Source organism: Salvelinus namaycush, chromosome 12 (genome assembly GCF_016432855.1).
Source record: "Salvelinus namaycush isolate Seneca chromosome 12, SaNama_1.0, whole genome shotgun sequence".
In the NCBI taxonomy this organism is placed as follows: domain Eukaryota; kingdom Metazoa; phylum Chordata; class Actinopteri; order Salmoniformes; family Salmonidae; genus Salvelinus; species Salvelinus namaycush.
Window position 1 is genome coordinate 43,633,290 of NC_052318.1, and position 27,718 is coordinate 43,661,007.

At 44.0% G+C, this 27,718-nt stretch overlaps 1 protein-coding gene across 2 annotated transcripts; it reads left to right on the plus strand.

The window, feature by feature from the left end:
* The first annotated feature begins 8,521 nt into the window (after positions 1–8,521).
* On the plus strand, positions 8,522–23,087 carry LOC120056619 (butyrophilin-like protein 1). 2 transcript variants are annotated; one of them, XM_039004820.1, is made up of 7 exons: positions 8,522–8,944; positions 11,401–11,712; positions 12,058–12,324; positions 20,102–20,440; positions 20,574–20,705; positions 20,918–20,980; positions 22,424–23,087. In XM_039004820.1, the coding sequence occupies exons 1-7, from the start codon at positions 8,866–8,868 to the stop codon at positions 22,492–22,494; spliced, it is 1,263 nt and encodes a 420-aa protein (XP_038860748.1). In that variant the 5' UTR covers positions 8,522–8,865; the 3' UTR covers positions 22,495–23,087. The 2 variants fall into 2 exon arrangements, with proteins under 2 accessions (XP_038860748.1, XP_038860749.1); XM_039004821.1 differs by lacking the exon at positions 20,574–20,705.
* The last annotated feature ends 4,631 nt before the right edge of the window (positions 23,088–27,718 follow it).

The following is a 27,718-nucleotide window of genomic DNA, read 5'->3' on the forward strand; positions in this document are numbered from 1 at the left end:
GATGGGCCGCCCCCAGGTGGTAAGGGTAGGCAACAACACATCTGCCACGCTGATCCTCAACACGGGGGCCCCTCACCCCTCAGGGGTGAGTGCTCAGTGCACTCCTGTACTCCCTGATCGCTCATGACAACAACATCTCCCTTAACGTGATCAAGTAAAAGGAGATGATTGTGGACTACAGGAAAAGGAGGACTGAGCACGCCCCCATTCTCATCGACAGGGCTGCAGTGGAGCAGGTTGAGAGCTTCAAGTTCCTTGGTGTCCACATCACCAACAAACTAGCATGGTCCAAACACACTAAGGCAGTCATGGAGAGGGCACGACAAAGCCTATTCCCCCCCAGGAGACTGAAAAGATTTGGCATAGGTCCTCAGATCCTCAAAAGTTTATACAGCTGCACCATCGAGAGCATCCTGACTGGTTGCATCACTGCCTAGTATAGCAACTGCTCGGCCGCTGACCACAATGCACTACAGAGGGTAGTGTGTACGGCCAAGTACATCACTGGGGCCCAGCTTCCTGCCATCCAGGACCTTTATACCAGGCAGTGTCAGAGGAAGGCCCTAAAAATTGGCAAAGACTCCAGCCACCCTAGTCATGGACTATTCTCTCTGCTACTTCACGGCAAGCGGTACCGGAGCGCCAAGTCTTGGTCCAAAAGGCTTCAGATTCTACCTCAAGCCATAAGACTCCTGAACAGCTAATCATAGGGCTACCCAGACCACTCTTTTACGCTGATGTTACTCTCTGTTTATTATCTATGCATAGTCACTTTAACTCTACCTACATGTACATATTACCTCAATTACCTCGACTAACCGGTATCCCCTGTATACAGCCTCGTTATTATTATTTTACTCCTGCTGTTTAATTATTTGTTAATTTTATTTTACATTTTTTACTTATCTATTTTTACTGAAAACTTAAGCATTTCACTGTAAGGCGCATTTGACAAATACAATGTGATTAGATATTTTTTAATTTGATGCTGCCACCACCATGCTTTACCGTAGGGATGGTGCCAGGTTTCCTCCAGATGTGACGCTTTGCATTCAGGTCAAAGAGTTCAATATTGGTTTTTCAGACCAGAGAATCCTGTTTCTCATGGTTTGAGAGTCCTTTAGGTGCCTTTTGGCAAATTCCAAGTGGGCTGTCAGGTGCCTTTTACTGAGGAGTGGCTTCCGTCTGGCCACTCTACCATAAAGGCCTGATTGGTGGAGTGCTGCAGAGATGGTTGTCCTTCTGGAAGGTTCGCCCATCTCCACAGAGGAACTCTGGAGCTCTGTCAGAGTGACCATCTGGGTCTTGGTCACCTCCCTGACGAAGGCCCTTCTTCCTCGATTGCTCAGTTTGGGGGCCAGCTCTAGGAATAGTCTTGGTGGTTCCAAACTTCTTCCTTTTAAGAATGATGGAGGGCACTGTGTTCTTGGGGACCTTCAATTCTGAAGACATTTTTTGGTACCCTTCCCCAGATCTGTGCCTCAACACAATCCTGTATCGGAGCTCTACAGACAATTCCTTCGACCTATTGGCTTGGTTTTTGCTCTGACATGCACTGTCAAATGTGGGACCTTATATAGATAGGTGTGTGCCTTTCCAAATCATGTCCAATCAATTGAATTTACCACAGGTGGAGTCCAATCAAGTTGTAGAAACATCTCAAGGATGATTAATGGAAACAGGATGCACCTGAGTTAAATAACGAGTCTCATAGCAAAGGGTCTGAATACATATGTAAATAAGGTATTACTGTTTTTTATTTTTTATAAATTAGCAAAAATGTCTAAAAAACAGTTTTTACTTTGTCATTATATGGTATTGTGTGTAGATTGATGAGGGGGAAAAACAATTTAATCCATTTTAGAATACGGCTGTAATGTAACAAAATGTTGAAAAAGTCATGTTAGGCGGAGCGACACAGGGGAACCCAAAGAGCAGACTCAGATGAGGAAACAGGGATGAATGAACCAATATATGTATTGTAACACAGGGAGATATGGAGTGCAGATCCAGGGAAGCTCGGATGAGTTGTAGAAAACCAGATGTGGAGACTGAGGTTGAAATGAGCTGGGTAGAACCGGGTAAACAGGTCCGGAGTGGAATCCAAGGTAGTGGTGGTGAGCTAAATCCAGAACAGGGTAGTAGGGTGGTGAGATGTGGAACGGGAGACAGGAGCCAGAGACAGAGCGGTAAACTGCAATGAGAGGATAAACAGCGTCAGGCAGGGAAACAGGCACAGCAGAGTTACAGGATCTTGAATAATCATAAATAGCTAGAAGCATGAACTGACTGAGCAGAGATTACGATCTGGCAGAGTGGAAGTGGCAGGACTGAGTATTTGTAGAGGTCTTGATTATGGAACGAGTTGCAGCTGGTAGGGATCTGCTCTGACTCCAGCACACCTGTCTCCAACCACACAATCACACAGAGAGGGAGAGGGAGAGAGAGAGTGTGTACTGGGGGAGTAACTGCAGGTCAAGAAGACACCGGATGAACACAAGAAGGCGTAGCAGGAGCAGATGTGACAAGTCAAGGGGTCTGAATACTTTCCGAATGTACTGTATATACACTACCGTTCAAAAGTTTGGGGTCACTTAGAAATGTCCTTGTTTTTGAAAGAAAAGCACATTTTATGTCCATTAACTTATTTGGGAACGGGGGGCAGTATTGAGTAGCTTGGATGAATAAGGTGCCCAGAGTAAACTGCCTGCTACTCAGGCCCAGAAGCTAGAATATAATTAGTAGATTTGGATAGAAAACACTCTAAAGTTTCCAAAACTGTTCAAATTATGTCTGTGAGTATAACATAACTCATATGGCAGGCAGAAACCTGAGAAGAATCCAACCAGGTAGTGGGAAATCTGAGGTTTGTAGTTTTTTTAAGTGATTGCCTATCCAATATACAGTGTCTATGGGGTCAGATTGCACTTCCTAAGGCTTCCACTAGATGTCAACAGTCTTTAGAACATTGTTTCAGGCTTCTACTATGAAAGGGGAGCGAATAAGAGCTGTTTGAACCAGGGGTCTGGCTGAAAGCCTTTAGCTAAGTTTCGCGCACGGCCGTGAGCGCGAGCTCCGTTCCCTTTCATTTCTAAAGACAAAGGAATTGTCTGGTTGGAGTATTATTGAAGATGTATGATTAAAAACCTCCTAAAGATTGATTATATACATCGTTTGACATTTTTCGTCTGGACTTAGTGCCCGCGCCTTGTCCATTTGGATTACTGAACTACACGAGCGAACAAAAAGGAGCTATTTGGACATAAAGATGAACTTTATCGAACAAAAACAAACATTTATTGTCTAACATGGAGACCTGGGAGTGCTATCAGATGAAGATCATCAAAGGTTAGTGATTCATTTTAACGCTATTTCTGACTTTTGTGACACCTCTCCTTCTTTGGAAAATGGCTGTATGGTTTTCTGTCGCTAGGCGCTGACCTAACATAATCGCGAAGTGTGCTTTCGCCATAAAGCCTTTTTGAAATCAGACACTGTGGCTGGATTAACAAGAAGTTTATCTTTAAAATGTTGTATAATACTTGTATGTTTGAGGAATTTTAATTATGAGATTTCTGTTGTTTGAATTTGGAGCCCTGCAATTTCACTGGCAGTTGGCGAGGTGGGACGCTACCGTCCCACATATCCCAGAGAGGTTTTAAAATAACATGAAATTGATCAGAAATACAGTGCAGACATTTATAAATGACTATTGTCGCTGGAAACGGCAGATTTGTTATGGAATATCAACATAGTCATTCGGAGGCTCATTATCAGCAACCATCACTCCTATATTTCAATGGCACGTTGTGTTAGTTAATCCAAGTTTATAATTTTAAAAGGCTAATTGATCATTAGAAAACCCTTTTGCAATTATGTTAGCACAGCTGAAAACGGTTGTGCTGGTTAAAGAAGCAATAAAACTGGCCTACTTTAGACTAGTTGAGTATCTGGATCATCAGCATTTGTAGGTTCGACAGGCTAAAAATGGCCAGAAACAAAGACCGTTCTTCTGAAACTTGTCAGTATTCTTGTTCTGAGAAATGAAGGCTACTCCATGCGAGAAATTGCCAAGAAACTGAAGATTTCGTACAACGCTGTGTACTACTCCCTTCACAGAACAGCGCAAACTGACTCTAACCTGAATAGAAAGAGGAGTGGGAGGCCCCGGTGCACAACTGAGCAAGAGGACAAGTACCTTAGAGTGTCTAGTTTGAGAAACAGACGCCTCACAAGTCCTTAACTGGCAGCTTCATTTAATAGTACACCAGTCTCAAAGTCAACAGTGAAGAGGCGACTCCGGGATGCTGGCCTTCAAGGCAGAGTTGCAAAGAAAAAGGCATATCTCAGACTGGTCAATAAAAATGTAAGATTAAGATGGGCAAAAAAATACAGACACTGTACAGAGGAACTCTGCCTAGAAGGCCAGCATCTCGGAGTCGCCTCTTCACTGTTGACGTTGAGACGGATGTTTTGCGGGTACTATTTAATGAAGCTGTCAGTTGAGGATTGACGAGTTTCATAAGAAAGGTCTTTGTTTCTGGCCATTTTGAGCCTGTAATCGAACCCACAAATGTTGATGCTCCAGATACTCAACTCGTCTAAAGAAGTTTTATTGCTTCTTTAATCAGGACAACAGTTTTCAGCTGTGCTAACATAATTGCAAAATGATCAATTCTAATGATCAATTAGCCTTTTAAAATGATCAACTTGGATTAACTAACACAACTTGCCATTGGAACACAGAAGTGATTGTTGCGGATAATGGGCCTCCAAACGCCTATGTTGATATTCCATAAAAAATCTGCCGTTTCCAGCTACAATAGTCGTTTTAAACATTAACAATGTCTACACTCTATTTCTGATCAATTTCATGTTATTGTAATGGACAAAAATGTGCTTTTCATTCAAAAACAAGGACATTTCTAAGTGATCCCAAACTTTTGAAAGGTAGTGTATATTATTCATTTATTTTTAATTAAGCATAATGATAATGGCACTAAATTGCAGGGGAAAGCTGTTTCAGGCTTTTGAAAAATGTAAAATTCTCCAACTTCCAGACGGGGGCTTGTGGTACAGGGTAGCCTAATTTAATGATGGCCCTGCTGGCCCTACCATCAATGGATTTCTGCCCATTTCACTGAATAGTATAGTAATAGTACTATGATCATGATCATTCATAGAATACACCCGTGAATATGTTCATGAAAGGAACAGAAATGTGCATGTACTCTACATGTTTCTGTATTGGTTGTGTGGATTATAAAGTTGACTAAAATAGTGGTGTCATAGCTGCTTTTATATTATTAGATATTGGCTATGCAATGTCTATAGTTCAAGGCTATCAGTGCATGTTTTCCAGTTATTTAAAACAATGATTTACTTTACTGACTAATGTAGGCCAGTCATGAATGTCAGGCCAGTTAAATGTTGGCTCTTATCAACCAGAGAGTCTGCTAATGTCACCACAAGGGGTTTGGATTACTGCTGGTAATATTCATAGGTATAATTGCCTGGGAATGGATGGAAACAAGGTTTAGTCACTGGAATATAACCAGAATTAAACCATATTACACAGAGAGAGAAAAAATACATGATCACTACATTATAGTGATGACTAAACACACATTATTAGAAAATCAAATAATAAATCAAATCAAATCAAATTTTATTTGTCACATACACATGGTTAGCAGATGTTAATGCGAGTGTAGCGAAATGCTTGTGCTTCTAGTTCCAACCATGCAGTAATAACCAACGAGTAATCTAACCTAACAATTCCACAACTACTACCTTATACACAAGTGTAAAGGGATAAAGAATATGTACATAAAGATATATGAATGAGTGATGGTACAGAACGGCATAGGCAAGATGCAGTAGATGGTATCAAGTACAGTATATACATATGAGATGAGTAATGTAGGGTATGTAAACATAAAAGTGCATAGTTTAAAGTGGCTAGTGATACATGTATTACAAAAAGATGGCAAGATGCAGTAGATGATATAGGGTACAGTATATGCATGTACATTATATTAAGTGGCATTGTTTAAAGTGGCTAGTGATACCAGAGGAAGTATAAAAGTGAGTCAGGAAGAGACCGGTAGAGAATCAATGATCAAATGAATGCGCCCACAGCATAATCTCAGTCCAGTGGCATGCTCCTTTAATCTGGGATTAGCGTTGATTGAGGGCAGAGATGAGTGCTGCCATCTTTAAGAGGCATTGACGTGGAGCTGGGGTTTCCCTTCACACGCGCCTCCTAAGGACCGTAAAGGAGAGGTGTAGCTACACATCATGGAGTAAATACATGATCATCTCTCAATCACACACTTTAGTGCTCGTGTAGCAGTGTGATGTTGTTCCCCTAGATTACGCACCAAATTGCACACAAGGACCAATTCAAATAGGCCAGGTCAAGAGGGGATGTTAATAATCTGATAATAATAATAATAATTCAGTGTATTTTTTTATTTAATTACAGCTGCATAGCTAATGTTTTTATTTGGTGTACAAACACTTTTTCATACCAATATTGTACATACAAGTGATTGTAAAAGTTTTGTATATTTTGGTTTGGCCCATCGCGGGTTATCTGTATTCCCATACCACTTTATCGTTCTCTTTTGCCTGACCCTCGGCTAGCAAGGTATGTTGTCCTTGGCTCCGAAACTGTTTAATATAAAACCGTCATAAGGTTATACAATGTACTGTTTTGCAACCATACGTTTGTTATAGTGTGGACAGTGTAGGAATTTATGTTAACAAGTTTCACAGAGCTCACTGACTGGGGTATCTGTTGTAACTTCTGAGTACTTGTGACAGTGGTTGAGTGAGTGTCCATGTGCTCGCGCAGGTGCCGGAGAGCTGTGACTGCACCAAGGGTAACGTGTGTGTTGTCTCTTCGTGTGCAGGTATGTCTTTTATTTTGTCAGAATTATGTTCTGTATAGTTTTACTTGTATATGCTGTTGTGCAGCGAGTGTGTGCACGCAGCACCTGTTAATTCCTTTTGGCGCTCTTTTGCCTGACCCTCGGCTAGCAAGGTGCCGGAGAGCTGTGACTGCACCAAGGGTAACGTGTGTGTTGTCTCTTCGTGTGCAGGGCAAATAAAAAGATTTCAACGAGCAGACCATCAGTTGTGGCAGCGTCCTAATTAAAAACACACAACGCAGAATGAACCACGCTACACTCGCTGTTGGTTAATCATGGCAACAGAGTGAGGCCTCCACACTAAAACATGTTTGCTATGATAGACAGATACTCTGGCGTATTAAAACCCCAACCACTCATTATTGACACATATTTCTGCTTTGAAATGATTGTGCGTTTCTTCTGTGCTCATCTCTGTTTATCGGCTACTATGGGATAAATAGGACATTTATCATTAGTGACTCATCATAATGTGGCATTGTTATGGTTTTATTTCACCCCTTGGAGGCCAATGACACTGAACACAAGGAACTAACGTGAGAAAACATGTTGCATCATCCAACGTGAGGGCAAACTTCCTGAAAGGTTCCTGAACGTTAGGTGCCGTCAGCCACAACAATAAATAGATTAGGATTCAGGTTTAGTGTGGTCTGTGATCGTGTGTGTATAACACAGTGGCAGTAGTGCCCAGTGGGATGCAGACAGAAACAACAGTGACTGAATATGTTCCACATTGAACTATAATTGACCTTGTGGTTCACCTCATGCCTGCCTGCTAGTGGCAGGGCACTTTGACATCCCACGTTTCTTGTCCAAACCAGTTCTCTATGATTAATGAAGGCATTGAAGGCTTGAGACATAAAGAACATGCCTTTCATGGAACTAGAAGATACAAGAAAATATACTGTTTCAGTGGAAACTACAATATGAAAAGAGCAGTATACCTAGTCTACCGTGTGCACAGTTATTATTCGGAGAAGGCGTGAGATGTAAAAGTGGTGACATACAGAGTGACATGGAAAGAAATCAATCAGATGACAAGAGGTTCTATGAGGCACTGAGTGTGAGGGGTGGGGAAGGGGTGGGGAGGTTTGACAGGGAGATAAGAGGGAAAGAGATATTTCCAAGTAACACAGTGTGACCATTGATTCCACCGTGCCTCGATGTCTCTGTAGATGGGTTTGTATTTCAGAAAAGCCTGTCTGCCCTGCCGCTCCCTCCTTCTCGCTCTCTCTTCCTGTTACACTCCCTCTTTTCTCACTGTGAGAGGAGCTAGTTTCTCTGACAGGGAAACTGCTTTTCTGCTCTGACACAAGTGGTTCCAGGTGGGCCCTTTTGTATGTCTGTGGCAGTGAGTTTCAGACTCATTGGCTCTCATTTGTGTTAACAAGGATATTTTCCATCTGGATCCTTTAAAGTGACAGCAAAGCAAAGTGACAGGCAGGTAAGAAGCAAAGAGGCGTTTCCAAGTAACACATTGTAACCAATGATTCCACCGTGCCTCTGCCTCTGTAGAGGGGGGTGTATTTAAAACCTGCCTGTCTGCCCTGCCGCTCCCTCCTTCTCGCTTTCCCTTCCTCTTACAGTCCCTCTCTTGCACTGTGAGAGGAGCTAGTTTCTCTGACAGGGAAACTGCTTTTCTGCTCTGACACAAGTGGTTCCAGGTGGGCCCTTTCGTATGTCTGCGGCAGTGAGTTTCAGACTCATTGGCTCTCATTTGTGTTTACAAGGATATTTTCCATCTGGATCCTTTAACCTTTAAAGTGACAGCAAGTGCTTTTGATCTACACCAACCCAGAGGCTGAAATGTGAGATCTAAGAGAGACCAAGACACTAATTGTGATTCAGAGCTCCTAATTGCTTTACGATTGCTACTGATTGAAATCAGGACGGGAGTCAACAGCAACCATACTTGTGACTTTGTGAATGAATGAGAATGGTAAAGGCACTTGCTCAAGCTTTTTTGAGGTTGTTGTGGATTCTCCCCTTGGCAAAGTGTAAGATCCCAGGTAAGGATAAGATCTCTCTATCCGCTTTTGAAGGTAGTAGTGCAAGAATTGTCAGGATAGGCTCATGGGTCAAGGTTCAAGGCACGGGATGTCTTTAGTGTAAGGAAACAAATAATCTGACTACTTTAAATACTTACATTTGATCTAATCTTAAAATACATCTCTATCTAAAAACATTCCTTACCCCAGGACACTTCAATGGGTGACTGTCCAGGAAAATAAAGACAAGCAAACTTACTTACCTGTTTCTGATGGAGGTGATTACGCCAAAATGTAAACCTGTTTGCATGTTGTCCCGTCAATAAATAATCAGATCTATGCAGAAACAATGTACTCCTTTTTCTTTATTTTCCTGGATAGTCACCAGTTTGAAGTGTCCTGGGGTAAGGAATGGTAGTCACCAGTTTGAAGTGTCCTGGGGTAAGGAATGGTAGTCACCAGTTTGAAGTGTCCTGGGGTAAGGAATGGTAGTCACCAGTTTGAAGTGTCCTGGGGTAAGGAATGGTAGTCACCAGTTTGAAGTGTCCTGGGGTAAGGAATGGTAGTCACCAGTTTGAAGTGTCCTGGGGTAAGGAATGGTAGTCACCAGTTTGAAGTGTCCTGGGGTAAGGAATGGTAGTCACCAGTTTGAAGTGTCCTGGGGTAAGGAATGGTAGTCACCAGTTTGAAGTGTCCTGGGGTAAGGAATGGTAGTCACCAGTTTGAAGTGTCCTGGGGTAAGGAATGGTAGTCACCAGTTTGAAGTGTCCTGGGGTAAGGAATGTTTCCCTTTTTGTTCAAGAGCGTTTTGGTACACTTTTTTTCTCTAAATCTCTTGTTCATGGAACAGATGCTTTTTGCATTGTGTCCCTTTCACTGCACAAGAAATCATAGTTCTTCTTGGCAAAACTAAAACGAGACAGACATCTGAAAAATAACAAGAACTACTTTAACATGTGGTCCCAAAAGGAGAGGGATTTTCCATAAGACAAATCCAGTGTAAAGTATTAGTTTAAAGAGAATGGTTGGGCCAGGAGTTTTATGAATACAAACAACCATTCCTATACAACAGAAATTACATATTGTCACTGCACTGTTCCTGTAACTTGTCGATGAAGTCTTTATCCACCCTCAGCAAATCTGAGGATTTATGAAGTAAAAACCTCCTTCAAGGCAATGCTGAGCCTCTATTGCTGTGCATGTGGAAATATGTTGTCCATTTCCCTGTAAATCCTTGAGAGGTGGTCAGTCAGTGGGCAGTGAGCAGGAGTCGAGATGTGTTCTCTCTGAGGAATCCAGTAGCCCACGGCGTCTGTGATAGCTGGCCCTCTGGCCCTCGGCATGCCTCTGTTTGTTCTGGTTGGGAGACTAGGGAGGCCGGGTCCCACTGTCCTGTCCAGTATTTAGACTGGCCAGACCATGCTGGGAGCCAGGTCAGCTGTCTCCTCTGTTTGGAATGTTGCTGAGGAGATGAAAGACTCACAGTCCCACAGGGACATCATTGACTCTTTACACATTTGCACACATGCTAATTCTATATAGTCATGCACTATATTTGACTCTGAGTGGGTGCCCTGTCTATGAAGGACTTCACTGGTGTTACCACTGTTATTTTGGCAGTAAAAAGCCCATAAATTCACCTGTGAACATGGATGTTACATTTACTCATTCACAGTGCAATGTCTTGTTGCAACCACATTTAGTGCAAAACAAATGACTGAAAAAAACAGATGTTGAGAATAGGCTGTGTGATTACCAGTTTCAAGGGTATTATCTAATACTTATCCAGTCAAACTCTGCATTTAACTCAAAAATTGTAATGTATGTATGTAATGTTTGGCTTTAGATGTGCCACCATAACCATAGGTGCCGGCGCTCACTGTGAGTTGTGTGGTGGCTAAAATGCTGGGACTGCATGTTACAGTTGGGTAAGACAAAACATAGTGAATGTTTCAGAACCGTGAGAATAACACAACCTATAGCAAGATGGAAAAAGGGGGAGAAAAGTTCACTCGTTACCATGAGGTTTCAGTACACGTCATACGTGATATACCGATATGGAAAGGACATACTGTGAGTAGGTGTTGTGGGCTGAAATAAAAGGATAGGAATGGAGAGAACATTTAGTTAATTCCGCCTTCTACTGCAGTGGGCTAAATAGGGGGTCACACATAGTGTTTCTTGGTAGTCTTAAATCTACTTTGAAACAAAATTATATACCTCAAACACATAGTTATGGGCTTTAAAAAATAATATACCTGTACCATATCAGATATGGAGTTGAAATGTATTACATTTTAAGTTTGCATTGAAATATTGCACTTTATATACGTCACAGAAGACTGAAATATAAAATATAACAAAACCGTTTGACATAGCAACACTGGATTTTTTGCGGGTTTTTTGAAAGAATGTTAACTAATTATTAAATGAAGGTCACCTTTTCCCAAACTGTTATCTCTCTACTTCTCCCTTAGATGCCCATTTGACATGCCTGTTCTCAGAAGACTGTGTGCTACCCTGCAGCTTCAAACCTAGCGGAAATGAGATCATCAGCTGGTACCGCCAGGAGGTACTCCTCCTCAGCCACTTCCATCAGGGTGGAGACCAGTCGGACCAGCCTCCCAAGGACCACCGTACCAGGATGTACCTGCTTCAGGACCAGCTATCCCGGGGCAACGCCTCGCTCCACCTCAGCCAGTGTGGCATCAAGGACCGAGGCCGCTACAGGTGTCTGGTTAACAGCACTCTGGGACAACAGGAGTCCTTTATCATCATGAAAGTGGAGGGTTAGTAGTACTGCTGGCGCTAGTATCGAGGCTAGAGTATACTGCTGAGTATCCACTTCACATATCAAATTCTTTCAGCATAGCTTGTGGTAAAATACCCTCTGTTAAGAGACATGAATCATTTTTTGTCGACCAGCTGCCGCTGTATTGGAGCTGTTAGAGCTAGAGCCAAATTGCTAAACTGATGCCAAGCCAAGAGTCGAGTATTTGCTTTTGTTATTGGTTTTGTGACTTTGCTGTACAAAAACCTTTTGAGTGGTTTTTTGCTCTCAAATTCACTGTTTGTAGTGAAACCACTCAAGGCTGTTACTCTCTAACCTTGGCTCTCTATCACTGTTATTCCAGCTCCCATCAAGATGGTTACTATGGAGATAAGTAAGAACACAGAGATTCAGTGCCTGTCTAAGGATATCTTCCCTGCTCCCCGTGTGCAATGGTCCACTCTGCCACCTAAAGCCAACCTGAGATCCACCACACATATGGCACCCAACACTGAGGGCCTCTACTCTGTTCAGAGCAAACTGAGAATGTTTGGAAATACCCCCACTTACGTCTGCACCGTTAATTCCACATATGGATCACAGTCATGGAAGAGCTCACTACAAAAAGGAGGTACGGAATAATCAGCATTGTCTTTCTCATTCTCTCTTTCTCTCTCATTTTGCAGATGCATAGTTTATGGTTGATACATTCTAATTTAAACAGTAATACACTGCTGGGAGTGACTGTTATTTAAAAAAAATTATGATTATTTAACCTTTATTTAACTAGGCAAGTCAGTTAATTAAGAACAAATTCTTATTTTCAATGACGGTCTACCAAAAGACTACAGGCTTCCTGCGGGGGCGGGGCGGGGTCTGGGATTAAAATGAAACACTACATAAAGAGAGACCCAAGACAACAACACAGCATGGAAGCGACACAACATGACAACAACATGGTAGCAACACAACATGGCAGCAGCAAAACATTTAGGAATTCGAACACTAGAATGGACAGTAACTTTCTTATGATGGGATTAAGGTCAGCCATTTTGTTCAGGGAGTTGGTCAACCATGGTTTGCCAGTGCTGTGATAAGATATGGTGTAAAATAATGTATATAGATACATTATTCAAATTCATTATTTTACACAGTATTTTTGTCAGCTAGCTAGACATTACATTTTTCAAATTAACTGCCAATATGCAAACATTCCATTCAAACAATGCGGTCAATCTACAGTCATACACTGGCTGTAATCAGTTGATGTTAGGACTTAGACAAGTTGTAAATGGACCATAATAGCACTCACAGCTTTCCAAGAAAAACATTTGAGACAATTCTGATCTGTTTACATACAGTACTAGTCCAAAGTTTGGACACACCTACTCATTCAAGGGTTTTTCCTTATTTTTACTATTTTCTACATTTTAGAATAATAGAAAAGACATCAAAACTATGAAATAACACATATGGAATCATGTAGTAAGCAAAAAAGTGTTAAACGGGGGGAAAGTTTGCGGGACTCTACCCGGAGGGGCAGATTCTGAGTAGACAGCCATACCCTCTGCCCAAGAAGATAGCGGGGAGCCGGGGTCCGGTGGCAGTCTGCCTGTCAACGGTACCTGGAGGTAGTCTTGAGAAGAGCAGACCCGAGAGGGTATGATGACCTCTTCCTCTTGCTCAGGGAAGAGCGTGGGCTGATAACCCATGGAGCACTCGAAGGGCGAGAGCCCAGTGGCGAGCAGGGAAGGGTGTTCCGGGCGTACTCCAGCCACACAAGTTGTTGGCTCCGGATGGTGTGGTTGGCCGAGACGATGCACCGAAGAGTTGTATCCAGGTCCTGATTGGCACGCTCCAACTGGCCGTTGGATTGGGGATGAAAACCGGAGGACAGGCTGGCCGATAACCCAATGAGTGTGCAGAACGCCTTCCAGAACCGGGACGAGAATTGACGACCACGGTCGGAAACCATGTCCACTGGAAGTCCATGGATCCGGAAGACGTGCTGCACCATGAGCTGGGCCGTCTCCTTGGCCGAGGAAGCTTGGGGAGGGGAATGAAATGGGCAGCTTTGGAAAACCTGCCCACCACCTTGAGGATAGTGGTGTTGCCATCAGACGGAGTGGGACCAGTGACGAAGTCCAGGGATATATGTGACCAGGGATGGTGAAGGACAGGAAGAGGTTGAAGTAGGCCAACCGGAGCTTACCGAGGAGTCTTTTTCTTAGCACAGACAGTGCAGGCGGCAATGAACGGCGATGTCGGAGATGTCGGAGATGCCGGAACTATGGTGGGCCACCTGCCACCCTGGCTCTATTCCCCAGACGAGGGTAGCCACCAGGCACGAGGTAGGAAGAACAATTTAGGGGTCCGAGGGTGTAGAAGCGGGGCAATATCGGCGTGAAAGTGCGTCCGGCTTAACATTCTTAGACCCCGGGTGGTAGGAGATGGTGAAGTTGAACCGGGTGAACAACAGGGCGCATCGAGCTTGCCTGGAGTTGAGATACTTGGCGGTGCGGAGATATTCCAGGTTCTTGTGATCCGTCCACACTATGAATGGAAGTTCCGCCCCATCTAACCATTGTCTCCACTCCTACAAAGCCATCTTCACCGCGAGTAGTTCTCGATTCCCCACATCATAATTCCTCTCCGTGGCGTTAAGGTAATAGGAGAAGAAGGCGCAGGGATGCAGCTTAAGTTCCAGGGCAGAACGCTGGGACAGGACAGCCCCCACTCTAACATCCGAAGCGTCTACCTTGATCCGGATGGATCAATATGGGAGGTGTGGTGAAGCGGTGCTTAAGGTCCAGGAATGCCCGGTCAGCAGCTGGGGACCACATGAATGGGACCTTCGGAGATGTGAGTGCTGACAAGGGAGAGGCCAGGGTGGATAAAACGGTGATAGGAATTGGCGAATCCTAAGAAACATTGCAATCTACTACCGCTCTCACCTTTCCCGGATCCATCTGCACATTCCTAGCACTGATGATGTATCCAAGGAAGGAGATGATGGAGAGATGGAACTCGCATTTGACAAACAGCTGGTACTCCAGGAGACGCTGGAGGACTTGTTGGACGTGGAGAACGTGTTCTTGAGCTAAGCGGGAAAAGACGAGGATGTCATCAAGGTAGACCGGTTCAACATATCCCGGTTCAACATATCCCGGAGAACGTCATTAACCAGGGCCTGGAACACAGCAAGAGCATTGGTCAAACCGAATTGCATCACCAGGTATTTATAGTGTCCGCTAGCAGTGTTGAAGGCTGTCTTCCACTCGTCACCTTCCCGTATCCGTACCAGGTGGTAGGCGTTCCCCTAACTTAGAGAACATAGTGGCCCCCTGGAGCGGCTCAAAACCGAGGCGATGAGTGGGTAGCGGTTCTTAACCGTGATGTCATTGAGGCCCCGGTAGTCGATGTACGGGCGCAGAGTTTCGTCCTTCTTCTCCACAAAGAAGAACCCTGCGCCGGCGGGGGAGTCAGAAGGACGGATACCCCCTGCAGCCAGGGACCCGACAGTGAATACAGCCATCCCCGGGGTGGTAGTGCCCGAGAGAAGGTCAATCCCGCAGTCATTGGGTCGATGCGGAGGAAGCGAAGTGATCCGGGCCTTGATGAAAACCTCCCATAGATCCTGGTACTCTGCAGGAATGGCAGAGAGGTCCGAGGCTTCGTCCCGGGGCAGGCAATGGGCGTGGCAGAACGGGCTCCAGCCCATGATAGTACTAGCAGTCTAGTTGATAAGGGGATTGTGGCACTGGAGCCAAGAAAACCCCAATACCACGGGAACCTGAGCAGACTTTATGAGCATAAACTGTATAGATCACTGTGGTTCCCGGACACACACAGGTGGATAGGAGTAGTATTGTGGGTAACTGTCAAGAGAATTTTCATTCACAATGATAATAACTAACAATCAATAAACTTTGACCAATCCCCGAGGTTTGTAAGACCTTGTCACGTTCGCTGGAATAAATATCGGACCAAGGTGCAGCGGATGTTGAGTTCCACATAATTTAATGATAAAGTGAAACTTAGCAAAGACAAAAACAAATAAATAATAAACTAACCGTGACTACAGAGGTGCTACATGCACTAACTCAAAACAATATCCCATAAAACACAGGTGGAAAAAATGCTACTTAAATATGATCCCCAATTAGAGACAACGATTACCAGCTGCCTCTAATTGGGAATCATACAAAATCACCAACATAGAAAAACAAAACTAGAACCAGAAATAGAAATAATAAACTAGACTAACCCCCAGTCACGCCCCGACCTACTCTACCATAGAAAATAAGGGCTCTCTATGGTCAGGACGTGACAGACCTTGGGTTTAATAATAATTAGGCAAAGACTCAGCTTATGCAAAAGGTTCGTACAGTTTATTCACGAGAACGTTCTGAAGTCCATAATACAAAAACATCCATTTTATAACTTGCTCCCTACTCACGCGCATACCTCCACAAAACAGTAGATATCCTACGCACATACATACACACGAACAGTAGGTGAGTTCTCACCACTGTTTATCACTACCCAGCCAACAGTTCCATTCCCCCGAGATTAGAGGAACCTTGAGAAGGACTCCCTGTCCTATCATAAGTTTCTCAGAGTTCTAGCCAGGTCGGATCAAACACAGTTGAAATGTTCTCTGTATTTTCTTAGGCACATACATACACACACATTTCTCTCCCTCACAGGTCTCTTCTGAACCTTGTTGGACTTACGTTTAATACTTTAATTATTCATTATACATGCTACATAAACTAATAATCACTAATTAGTTACGTTTCAGGGTGGGGTTCTTTAATCAGTACCTTTAAGCATATAATTCCCTACTCAGTAATCCTGCCTAGAGAGCGCACATCCAGTGCTCTAACATCCACGTGACTGGAGAGGGGCTGAGTGGGGATGCCCAGCTCAGACACCAGGGTGGCGTCCATGAAACTCTCATTGGCCCCAGAGTCTATGAGAACCCAGGGAGATTTAGATTGGTCGCCCCACAGCAGGATGGCATGGAGAGGGGTGCGAGTAAGGGGAGAAGAAAAACTCTCCGTATGGCCCACCAGAGTACTCGTACCTACTGACGAGCCTGGTCTTCTTAAAAGACAGGTTGACACATAATGACCGGCAGTTCTGCAATACAGACAACTCTGGGTGTTAAGTCTGCATAAGTGTTCGGCTGGAGACAGCCTAGCTCTGCCAAGTTGCATCGGCTACGAAAAGGGGAGTCAGCAGACCTCAGAGACTCTCGGGGGAACTCGGGTAAGCTTGGATTCTCTCGGGGACGTAGACGCCGGGATCTTCCGGAGTTCCTCAGAGGCAAGGTGGGATCCTTAGGGCGAGAGATTGGGACCGGAATCAGACCTCTTCTCCTGCCTATGTTCCCGTAGCCGCCCATCGATTCGGATAGTCAAGGCGATGAGAGAATCGAGATCCGTAGGCAGTTCCCGGGCTGCAAGCTCATCCTTAACATCCTCCGATAATCCATGAAGGAATGTGTCAAACAGGGATTCCGAGTTCCAGGCACTCTCGGCAGCCAAATCAACCGCATAGTCCACCACAATGCGGGAGTCTTGGGGAAGCTGGAGTAACTTCTGGGCAGCCTCTCTCCCAGACAACGGAGAATTTAAAACCTTTTTCACCTCATCCACGAACTCCTCCAGGCTGAAACACTCGGTAGATTGTTGCTCCCACACCGCAGTAGCCCAGGCAAGAGCCCTCCCGGACAATAGCGGTCCGAGGGGAAGGACGAGGGCAGCAGCTCAAAGATGAGGGAACACTGGGAGAGAAACACCCGACAGGTTCCTGACCGTCCAGCGAAGTGTTCCGGAGGAGGTAAGCGGGGTTATCGGGAAGCCAGGGTGGCCTAGAGAGACGCACTGCTGACAGCGGTGTTACTGGGGGGCTGGGAGGCTACTGTCGTGGCCGGTGGACTCACAGATAATCCGCGGAATTGCTCCAGCAATGTAGTCAAGGCACAGTCATGGCGTTCTGCCAAGGTCTGGAATCCGTCCATTAGACCTCGGAGTAACTCCTCGTGTCTCCCAATGGTGGCTCCTTGGGAGGAGATGGTGTTGTGGAGTTGGTCCAAGTCTACTGGGTCAGTCATGGCCAGGTCGTACAATCAGACCTCAGGAGAAGACCTAGATGCAGACAGTTCGAAGCAACAAAAGTTTAATAAAAAAACAGGTGGCAGGCAAACAACAGGTCAAGGGCAGGCAGAGGTCAGTAATCCAGAGCAGAGTCCGAAAGGTACAAAACAGCAGGCTCAGGGTCAGGGCAGGCAGAGGTCATTAATCCAGGGCAGTGTCACAAGGTATGGAATAGCAGGCAGTCTCAGGGTCGGGGCAGGCAGAATGGTCAAGACTGGGAAAGCTAGAAAACAAGGACAAGAGAGAAAAACAGGAGTACAGGAAAAATGCTGGTAGGCTTGACGAGACAAGACGAACTGGCAACAGACAAACAGAAAACACAGGTATAAATGCACAGGGGATAATGGGGGAAATGGGTGACACCTGGAGGGGGTGGAGGCAAGCACAAGACAGGTGAAACAGATCAGGGTGTGACAATGACAGCTTTGCACACTCTTGGCATTCTCTCAACCAGCTTCATGAGGTAGTCACCTGGAATGCATTTCAATTAACAGGTGTGCCTTTCCTTCTTAATGCTTTTGAGCCAATCAGTTGTGTTGTGACAAGGTATGGGTGGTATACAGAAGATAGCCTTATTTGGAAAAATACCATGTCCGTATTATAGCAAGAACGCCTCAAATAAGCAAAGAGAAATGACAGTCCATCATTACTTTAAGACATGAAGGTCAGTCAATCCGGAAAATGTCAATAACTTTTAAAGTTTCTTCAAGTGCAGTCGCAAAAACCATCAAGCGCTATGATGAAACTGGCTCTCATGAGGACCCCCACAGGAAAGGAAGACCCAGAGTTACCTCTGCTGCAGAGGATAAGTTCATTAGAGTTACCAGCCTCAGAAATTGTAGCCCAAATAAATGCTTCACAGAGTTCAAATATCTCAACATCAACTGTTCGGAGGAGACTGTGTGAATCAGGCCTTCATGGTCGAAATCCTGCAAAGGAACCACTACTAAAGGACACCAATAATAAGAAGAGACTTGCTTGGGCCAAGAAACACGACCAGTGGACATTAGACCGATGGAAATTTTCCTTTGGTATGATGAGTCCAAATTTGAGCTTTTTAATTCCAACTGGATGATTTCCGCATGTGTGGCTCCCACCATTAAGCATGAAGCATGGAGGAGGAGGTGTGATGGTGTGGGGTGCTTTGCTGGTGACACTGTCTGTGATTTATTTAACCAGCATGGCTACCACAGCATTCTGCAGCGATATGCCATCCCATCTGGTTTGCGCTTAGTAAGACTATAATTTGTTTTTCAACAGGACAATGACCCAAAACACACCTCCAGGCTGTGTAAGGGCTATTTGACCAAGGAGAGTGATGAAGGGCTGCATCAGATGACCTGGCCTCCACAATCACTCGACCTCAACCCAATTGAGATGGTTTGGGATGAGTTGGACCGCAGAGTGTAGGAAAAGCAGCCAACAAGTGCTCAGCATATGTGGGAACTCCTTCAAGACTGTTGGAAAAGCATTCCTCATGAAGCTGGTTGAGAGAATGCCAAGAGTGTGCAAAGCTGTCATCAAGTCAAAGGGTGGCTACTTTGAAGAATCTAAAAGATATTTTGATTTGTTTAATAGTTTTGATTTCTTCACTATTATTCTACAATGTAGAAAATAGTAAAAAATAAAGGAAACCCTTGAATGAGTAGGTGTGTCCAAACTTTTTACTGGTACTGTATATTTTAGAGGCTATTTATACAGAAAATATGTGTAAAACCTGTATAAACTGTATTTACAATTATTTGACAATATTTTATGTTGACAATAATTCTATTACACCATTTCTGATATATCCCATGTCTTACTTTTATTTTCCTGCAAGTGTGTTTTGGGTCAAATCTGGATTATATACCTCTATTGCCATTCGTTCCAATTAGAGTGGTTTGTATTTTGCCCTGACCAATATGGCTGCCATTTCCCCACCTTTCTGGAACCTTGAGGGTTTATGAAAACCCCTCTAGTAATTTAATAGGGTCTCTATGGTAACAACGCCCTCTAGTGTTGAAGAGAGTGACTACAGCGGGAAGTCTGCTAAGGGACAATGATATATACCTTTTACGTTGACATTTAGCAGAAACTCTTAACGTGAGGAACTTACATAAGTCAGTGCATTCATTTTTGTACTGGTCCCCCGTGGGATTCGAAACCCACAAACCTGGCGTTGAAAGCGCCATGCTCTACCAACTGAGCCACAAATAAAATGCTTTCACTGGCTCACAATTCATAAACTTATTTCATCAACAGAGTTGATTGGAGAGGCAGGGCGAGAGCTGTCCATCCCTTGCATGGCTCCACAGAACTTCCAGAACTTTTTCCTCACCTGGACCTTCACTAGAACCAATGATAAACCCAAGGACATCCTCAGCTATGTCAGCCAAACCAGACGGACCTCCAACTTCTGGGAGGGCCGGGTTGAACTGGAGCAGGACCGAGTTCTGATGGGAGATGGATCCCTCCTTCTTCACAACCCAGAGAGTCAGGAACACACAGGAACCTACACCTGTACATTCTCAGGCTTCCAGAGCAGACACATGGTCCAAACCCAGGTCGCCATCAGGTCAACATCACGGCGGTCGTTGACAGGTACATAAAAGTTATACCTTTAAATTATTTACACCTTATGTGCTTATTATGCATGCACGGTTATTGATGATAAGTGTTCACATCTTTACATAATGCTGAATTTTTCACACATTTACATTGTCCAAACGTCTAGACAATATGCCAAATGCTGAAGACCAGGTTGGGCGTACATGGGAAAGTCACTCCAAGATGTGGGTTATTGCTGTAGTAGTTGCAGTGGTTGCACTAGTAACAACAGCTCTACTACTGTATAGAAAACAAAGAGGTAAGTATAAAGACAGGTCTTGACCCGGGCCTGCAGTGGGAGTATATCAGCGTATCAAAGAGATGTCTGCTATCCTACTGTTCACTCTACTATAACTAATGTGATGGAATACCTGAGAGTAAATGAATCACTTCTGAACACCATGCATTCTGTACTCATACTCACATGGCAATGAAGGAAGTGATGACTCATATGATTTATGAACTCCCTAGCCAACCAAGGGAAGGCTGATAGGACCACTCTGGAGGACACAGAGATGCAGCCAATGGAAACTAGTAAGTGAAGGTCTATTTTAGTAGTTGTCAGGACTCATCATTATATGGCCTTTGTCCTATTATAATCCAATCCAACAATCTTACACTATATATACAAAAGTATGTGGACACCCCTTCAAATGAGTGGATTCGGCTATTTCAGTCACAACCGTTGCTGACAGGTGTTTATACAATCGAGCACAAATCCATGAAACCTCCATAGACAAATATTGGCAGTGGAATGGCCCGTACTTAAGAGCTCAGTGACTTTCAACGTGGGACCTAAATAGGATGCCACATTTCCAACAAGTCAGTTTGTCAAATTTCTGCCCTGCTAGAACTGCCCCGGTCAACTGTAAGTGCTGTTATTGTGAAGTGGAAACGCCTAGGAGCAACAACGGTTCAGGAGCGAAGTGGTAGGCCACACATGCTCACAGAACGGGACCGCCAAGTGTGGAAGTGTGTAGTGCGTAAAAATCGTCTCTCCTCGGTTGCAACAAACTGCCTCTGTAAATAACTGTTCGTCAGGAGTGGTGTACAGCTTGCCGCCATTGGACTCTGGAGCAGTGGAAATGTGTTCTCTGGAGTAATTAATCACGCTTCACCATCTGGCAGTCTGACGGATGAAACTTGGTTTGGCAGATGCCAGGAGAATGCTACCTGCACCAATGCATAGTGCCAACTGTAAAGTTTGGTGGAGGAGGAATAATGGGCAGGGGCTGTTTTCATGGTTCGGGCCTTAGTTCCAGTGAAGGGAAATATTGATGCTACAGCATATAATGACATGCTAGACGATTTTGTGTTTCCAACTTTGTGGCAATAGTTTGGAGAAGGCCCTTTCCTGTTTCCGCATGACAATGCCCCCGTGCACTAAGCGAGGTCCATACAGAAATGGTTTGTCGAGATCGGTGTGGAAGAACTTGACTGGCCTGCACAGAGCCCTGACTTCAACTCCATCGAACACATTTGGGATGAATTGTAAAGCCGACTCCGAGTCAGGCCTAATCGCCTGATCTCACCAATGCTCTTGTGGCTAAATGGAAGCAAGTCCCCGGAGCAATGTTCCAACATCTAGTGGAAAGCCTTCCCAGAACAGTGGAGGCTATTATGGCAGCAAATGGGGGACCAACTCCATATTAATGCCCATGATTTTGGAATGTTCGATGAGCAGGTGTCCACATACATATGGCCATGTAGTGTATCTGATTTTATCCTATTCTGCAAGGCCAAAACAAAAGTGACTTGTGTAGCCTTCAGCCCAGATACCTTTAGCCTTAACAACATTCATAAAACTTCTACTTTTCTATCATTTGAATGAATTTATCTGTATACTAAAGTTCTTATTTATTCACGTTTGGTTGAAGTACACTGAAAGGAAATACTGCTGGCTTTAGAGTTATTCCTTCATTGGCTAATACCTATTGCCCTGCCTTACTAATGGGCCTTTCCATCTCTCCCTCACAGTTAAAACATCTGATGATTTGCCAATGGATAACTGCCAGCTGACAGCAGGACACAACAACGGCCATACATAGCTCTGACTGACAAGACGTACTAGATGACAGTCATACTGTTCCTAATCACAGACCTGACATCATCAGTCAACCATGCATTTGTAGCTTGACTGATTGTTAGAAAATATGCCCATGGACAACAACCCACATGTTTTGCTCAAGGGGGGAAATTATATCATTGGAGAGTACTGCTCTACAGTGGAGTACATCTGTGTTCTAAACAATAAAATAACTGTACAGTCTTCATAATTTACATTAAAGTTTTGAATGACGTGTTCATTGTAGCAGTCATCTGTGAGTGTCTGAACAGTTGTCAACTCTGAGATACCTTACCCTTCTAAGGTATCTAGCTAGCTACAGCAGGCTACCGAGACAGAAATAGACATTGCCATGCTGTTCGTAATGGAGCGTAACATTTTCGTCCCGAATTTGAGCTTTCGTTTTAACAACAAGACCAAACAACTTTGGAATTCTATATCGGACAAAATGCGTGTTGCAGGCATATTTTGATATTTAAGATTGTGAAAATGTTGTACAGTTATTCCCTCTTAGAAAAAACGGTTCCAAAAGGGTTCTTCAGCTGTCCCCATAAGAGAACACTTTTTGGTTCCTGGTAGAACCCTATTTTTGGGTTCCATGTAGAACCCTCTGTGGAAAGGGTTCTACATGGAACCAAAATGGTTCTAACCTGGAACCAAAAGGGTTCTACCTGGAGGCAAAAATAGTTATTCAAAGGGTTCTTTTATGGGAACAGCCGAAGAACCCCTTTAGGTTCTAGATAGCACCTTTTTTTCTAAGAGTGTACACCTAGATGTGTGAGTAGAAGTATACTTGTAAAGGAAACAAAGGAATAACAGGGTAATCTTGTTATTTACCCTGCAACTGGCTGAAAATGTCACTACAGGTAAGAATACTACAAATGTTGATTATCAGAAATGTTTGATTGCAATTATATAACATTATCCTCTGGAATCTAAACTTCTATTAAAGATTTTTTTTAAAGTCCATGTCTTGTCTCTCTGGTGACCTGTCTCTACTCTGAGGACTGTGTGCTGCCACGTAGCTTCAAACGAAATGAAGATAAGGAGATTCATTGGTACAGACAGCAAACACCCGTCCATAGCTACTACAATGACATTGACTAGTTACAATTTCAGACTGAACATTTCAGTGGAAAGACATCTTTGTTTAAAGACCAGCCTTTTCATATAAATAAATCAGTCCTACTCAGGAGGGTAGATGTTTCAGATGAGGGTATATACACTACCGTTCAAAAGTTTGGGGTCACTTAGAAATGTCCTTGTTTTTGAAAGAAAAGCCAATTTTTTTGCCCATTAAAATAACATAAAATTGATCAGAAATGCAGTGTAGACATTGTTAAAGTGGTAAATGACTATTGTAGCTGGAAACAGCAAATATTAAATGGAATATCTAACACTACTGTTCAAAAGTTTGGGGTCACTTAGAAATGTCCTTGTTTTTGAAAGAAAAGCAAATGTTTTGTTCATTAAAATAACATAAAATTGATCAGAAATGCAGTGTTGACATTGTTAATGTTATAAATGACTATTGTAGCTGGTAACAGCAGATTTTTTATGGAATATCTACATAGGCATACAGAGGCCCATTATCAGCAACCATCACTCCTGTGTTCCAATGGAAAGTTGTGTTAGCTAATCCAAGTTTATAATTTTAAAAGGCTAATTGATCATTAGAAAACCCTTTTGCAATTATGTTAGCACAGCTGAAAACGGTTGTGCTGATTAAAGAAGCAATACTGGCCTTCTTTAGACTAGTTGAGTATCTGGATCATCAGCATTTGTGGGTTCGATAACAGGCTCTAAATGGCCAACAACAAAGAACTTTCTTCTGAAACTCATCAGTCTATTCTTGTTCTGAGAAATGAAGGCTATTCCATACGAGAAATTGCCAAGAAACTGAAGATCTCGTACAACGCTGTGTACTACTCCCTTCACAAAACAGCGCAAACTGGCTCTAACCAGAATAGAAAGAGGAGTGGGAGGCCCCGGTGCACAACTGAGCAAGAGGACAAGTACATTAGAGTACATTAGAGTATCTAGTTTGAGAAACAGACACCTCACAAGTCATTAACTGGCAGCTTCATTAAATAAACTCAGCAAAAAAAGAAATGTCCTCTCACTGTCAACTTTGTTTATTTTCAGCATAAACTGAACAAGTTCCACAGACATGTGACTAACAGAAATGGAATAATGTGTCCCTGAACAAAGGGGATGTCAAAATCAAAAGTAACAGTCAGTATCTGGTGTGGCCACCAGCTGCATTAATTACTGCAGTGCATTTCCTCCTCATGGACTGCACCAGATTTGTCAGTTCTTGCTGTGAGACGTTACCCCACTCTTCCACCAAGGCACCTGCAAGTTCCTGGACATTTCTGGGGGGAATGGCCCTAGCCTTCACCCTCCGATCCAACAGGTCCCAGACGTGCTCAATGGGATTGAGGTCCGGGCTCTTCGCTGGCCATGGCAGAACACTGACATTCCTGTCTTGCAGGAAATCACGCACAGAACGAGCAGTATAGCTGGTGGCATTGTCATGCTGGAGGGTCATGTCAGGATGAGCCTGCAGGAAGGGAAACACATGAGGGAGGAGGATGTCTTCCTTGTAATGCACAGCATTGAGATTGCCTGCAATGACAACAAGCTCAGTCCGATGATGCTGTGACACACCGCCCCAGACCATGATGGACCCTCCACCTCCAAATCGATCCCGCTCCAGAGTATATACAGGCCTCGGTGGGACGCTCATTCCTTCGACGATAAACGCAAATCCGACCATCACCCCTGGTGAGACAAAACTGCGACTCGTCAGTGAAGAGCACTTTTTGCCAGTCCTGTCTGGTCCAGCGATGGTGGGTTTGTGCCCATAGGTGACGTTGTTGCCGGTGATGTCTGGTGAGGATCTGCCTAACAGGCCTACAAGCCCTCAGTCCAGCCTCTCTCAGCCTATTGTGGACGGTCTGAGCACTGATGGAGGGATTGTGCATTCCTGGTGTAACTCGGGCAGTTGTTGTTGCCATCCTGTACCTGTCCCGCAGGTGTGATGCTCGGATGTACCGATCCTGTGCAGGTGTTGTTACACGTGGTCTGCAACTGCGAGGACGATCAGCTGTCCGTCCTGTCTCCCTGTAGTGCTGTCTTAGGCGTCTCACAGTACGGACATTGTAATTTATTGCCCTGGCCACATTTGCAGTCCTCATGCCTCCTTGCAGCATGCCTAAGGCACGTTCACGCAGATGAGCCGGGACACTGGGCATCTTTCTTTTGGTGTTTTTCAGAGTCAGTAGAAAGGCCTCTTTAGTGTCCTAAGTTTTCATAACTGTGACCTTAATTGCCTACAGTCTGTAAGCTGTTAGTGTCTTAACGACCGTTCCACAGGTGCATGTTCATTTATTGTTTATGGTTCATTGAACAAGCATGGGAAACAGTGTTTAAACCCTTTACAATGAAGATCTGTGAAGTTATTTGGATTTTTAAGAATTATTTTTGAAAGACATGGTCCTGAAAAAGGGACATTTCTTTTTTTGGCTGAGTGTAGTACCCGCAAAACACCAGTCTCAACGTCAACAGTGAAGAGGCGACTCTGGGATGCTGGCCTTCTAGGCAGAGTTGCAAAGAAAAAGCCATATCTTAGACTGGCCAATAAAAATAAAAAGATTAAGATGGGCAAAAGAACACAGACACTGAACAGACTAATCTAAGTTTGAGGTGTTCGGATCACAAAGAAGAACATTCGTGAGACGCAGAAAAAATTTAACGATGCTGGAGGAGTGCTCGATGACCTGTGTCAAGCATGGTGGAGGCAATGTGGTGGTCTGGGGGTTGCTTTGGTGGTGGTAAAGTGGGACATTTGTACAGGGTAAAAGGGATCTTGAAGAAGGAAGGCTATCACCCCATTTTGCAACGCCATGCCATACCCTGTGGACGGAGCTTAATTGGAGCCAATTTCTTCCTACAACAGGACAATGACCCAAAGCACAGCTCCAAACTATGCAAGAACTATTTAGGGAAGAAGCAGTCAGCTGGTATTCTGTCTATAATGGAGTGGCCAGCACAGTCACCGTATCTCAGCCCTATTGAGCTGTTGTGGGAGCAGCTTGACCGTATTGTACGTAAGAAGTGCCCATCAAGCCAATCCAACTTGGGGGAGGTGCTTCAGGAAGCATGGGGTGAAACCTCTTCATATTACCTCAACAAATTGACAACTAGAATGGGCTGTAATTGCTGCAAATGGAGGATTCTTTGATGAAAGAAAAGTTTGAAGGACACAATTATTATTTCAATTAAAAATCATTATTTATAACCTTGTCAACGTCTTGACTATATTTCCTATTAATTTTGCAACTCATTTCATGTATGTTTTCATGGAAAACAAGGACATTTCTAAGTGACCCCAAACGTTTGAACGGTACCGTATATGTGTTACACCAGTACCATTATGGGTAACCAGGAAACCTTTGTGGATGTTATTAAGGTGGAAGGTTAGTTGCTGCTGTTACTGTGTGAAACATGTCTGAAGTAAGCAGTGCTTTGTTTTATCATGCTTATAAAAACGTTTTTTTTTTTTTATTCAACAGAGAACACTTTTTTCTTAATCTCAGAACATCTATCCTGTCTCTCAGGTGGCATGGACCACAGAACCACGATCTGTCCCAAAAACACTACAGAACTCCACCATCAAAACCGCCGACACCAAAGGTCTGTACACATTGGAGAGCAGAGTGAGGATCCTGGGTAATGTCTCTAACTACCCCTACTTCTGTTTGGTCATCTCTGCAGACAAGGCCCAGGTGTGGAGCACCTCCATAAAGCAGACAGGTATTCTGATCCTTCACCCATTTATCCACCATAACAATATTAAGGCTCCAAAAGTTGGACAAAACCAGCCTGTGACACTTTGGGTGAATGTGTCTCTATTTCAGAGGAATGTGTTGGAGTGGCAGGCTGAGTGCTGTCCATCCCCTGCATTGCTCCACATAACCTCCAGAACTTCTCCCTCACGTGGACCTTCACCAGAACCAATGAACCTACGACAGCAGAACCAGACTGACCTCTAACTTCTGGGAGGGCTGGACTGGAGCAGGACCAGGTTCTGATGGGCAACAGATCCCTCCTTCTTCACAACCCAGAGAATCAGGAACACACAGGAACCTACACCTGTACATTCTCAGGCTTCCAGAACAGACACATGGTCCAAACCCAGGTCA

What these genes read in the sequence shown, in the direction of transcription:
- LOC120056619 (XM_039004820.1), top strand. Translation starts at nt 8,866, where the DNA reads ATGAGAATGGTAAAGGCACTTGCTCAAGCTTTTTTGAGGTTGTTGTGG. An exon ending in GGCAAAGTGTAAGATCCCAG is followed by an intron (nt 8,945 to 11,400) that starts GTAAGGATAAGA and finishes CTTCTCCCTTAG; the next exon opens with ATGCCCATTTGACATGCCTG. An exon ending in ACTGTATAGAAAACAAAGAG is followed by an intron (nt 20,706 to 20,917) that starts GTAAGTATAAAG and finishes TGAACTCCCTAG; the next exon opens with CCAACCAAGGGAAGGCTGAT.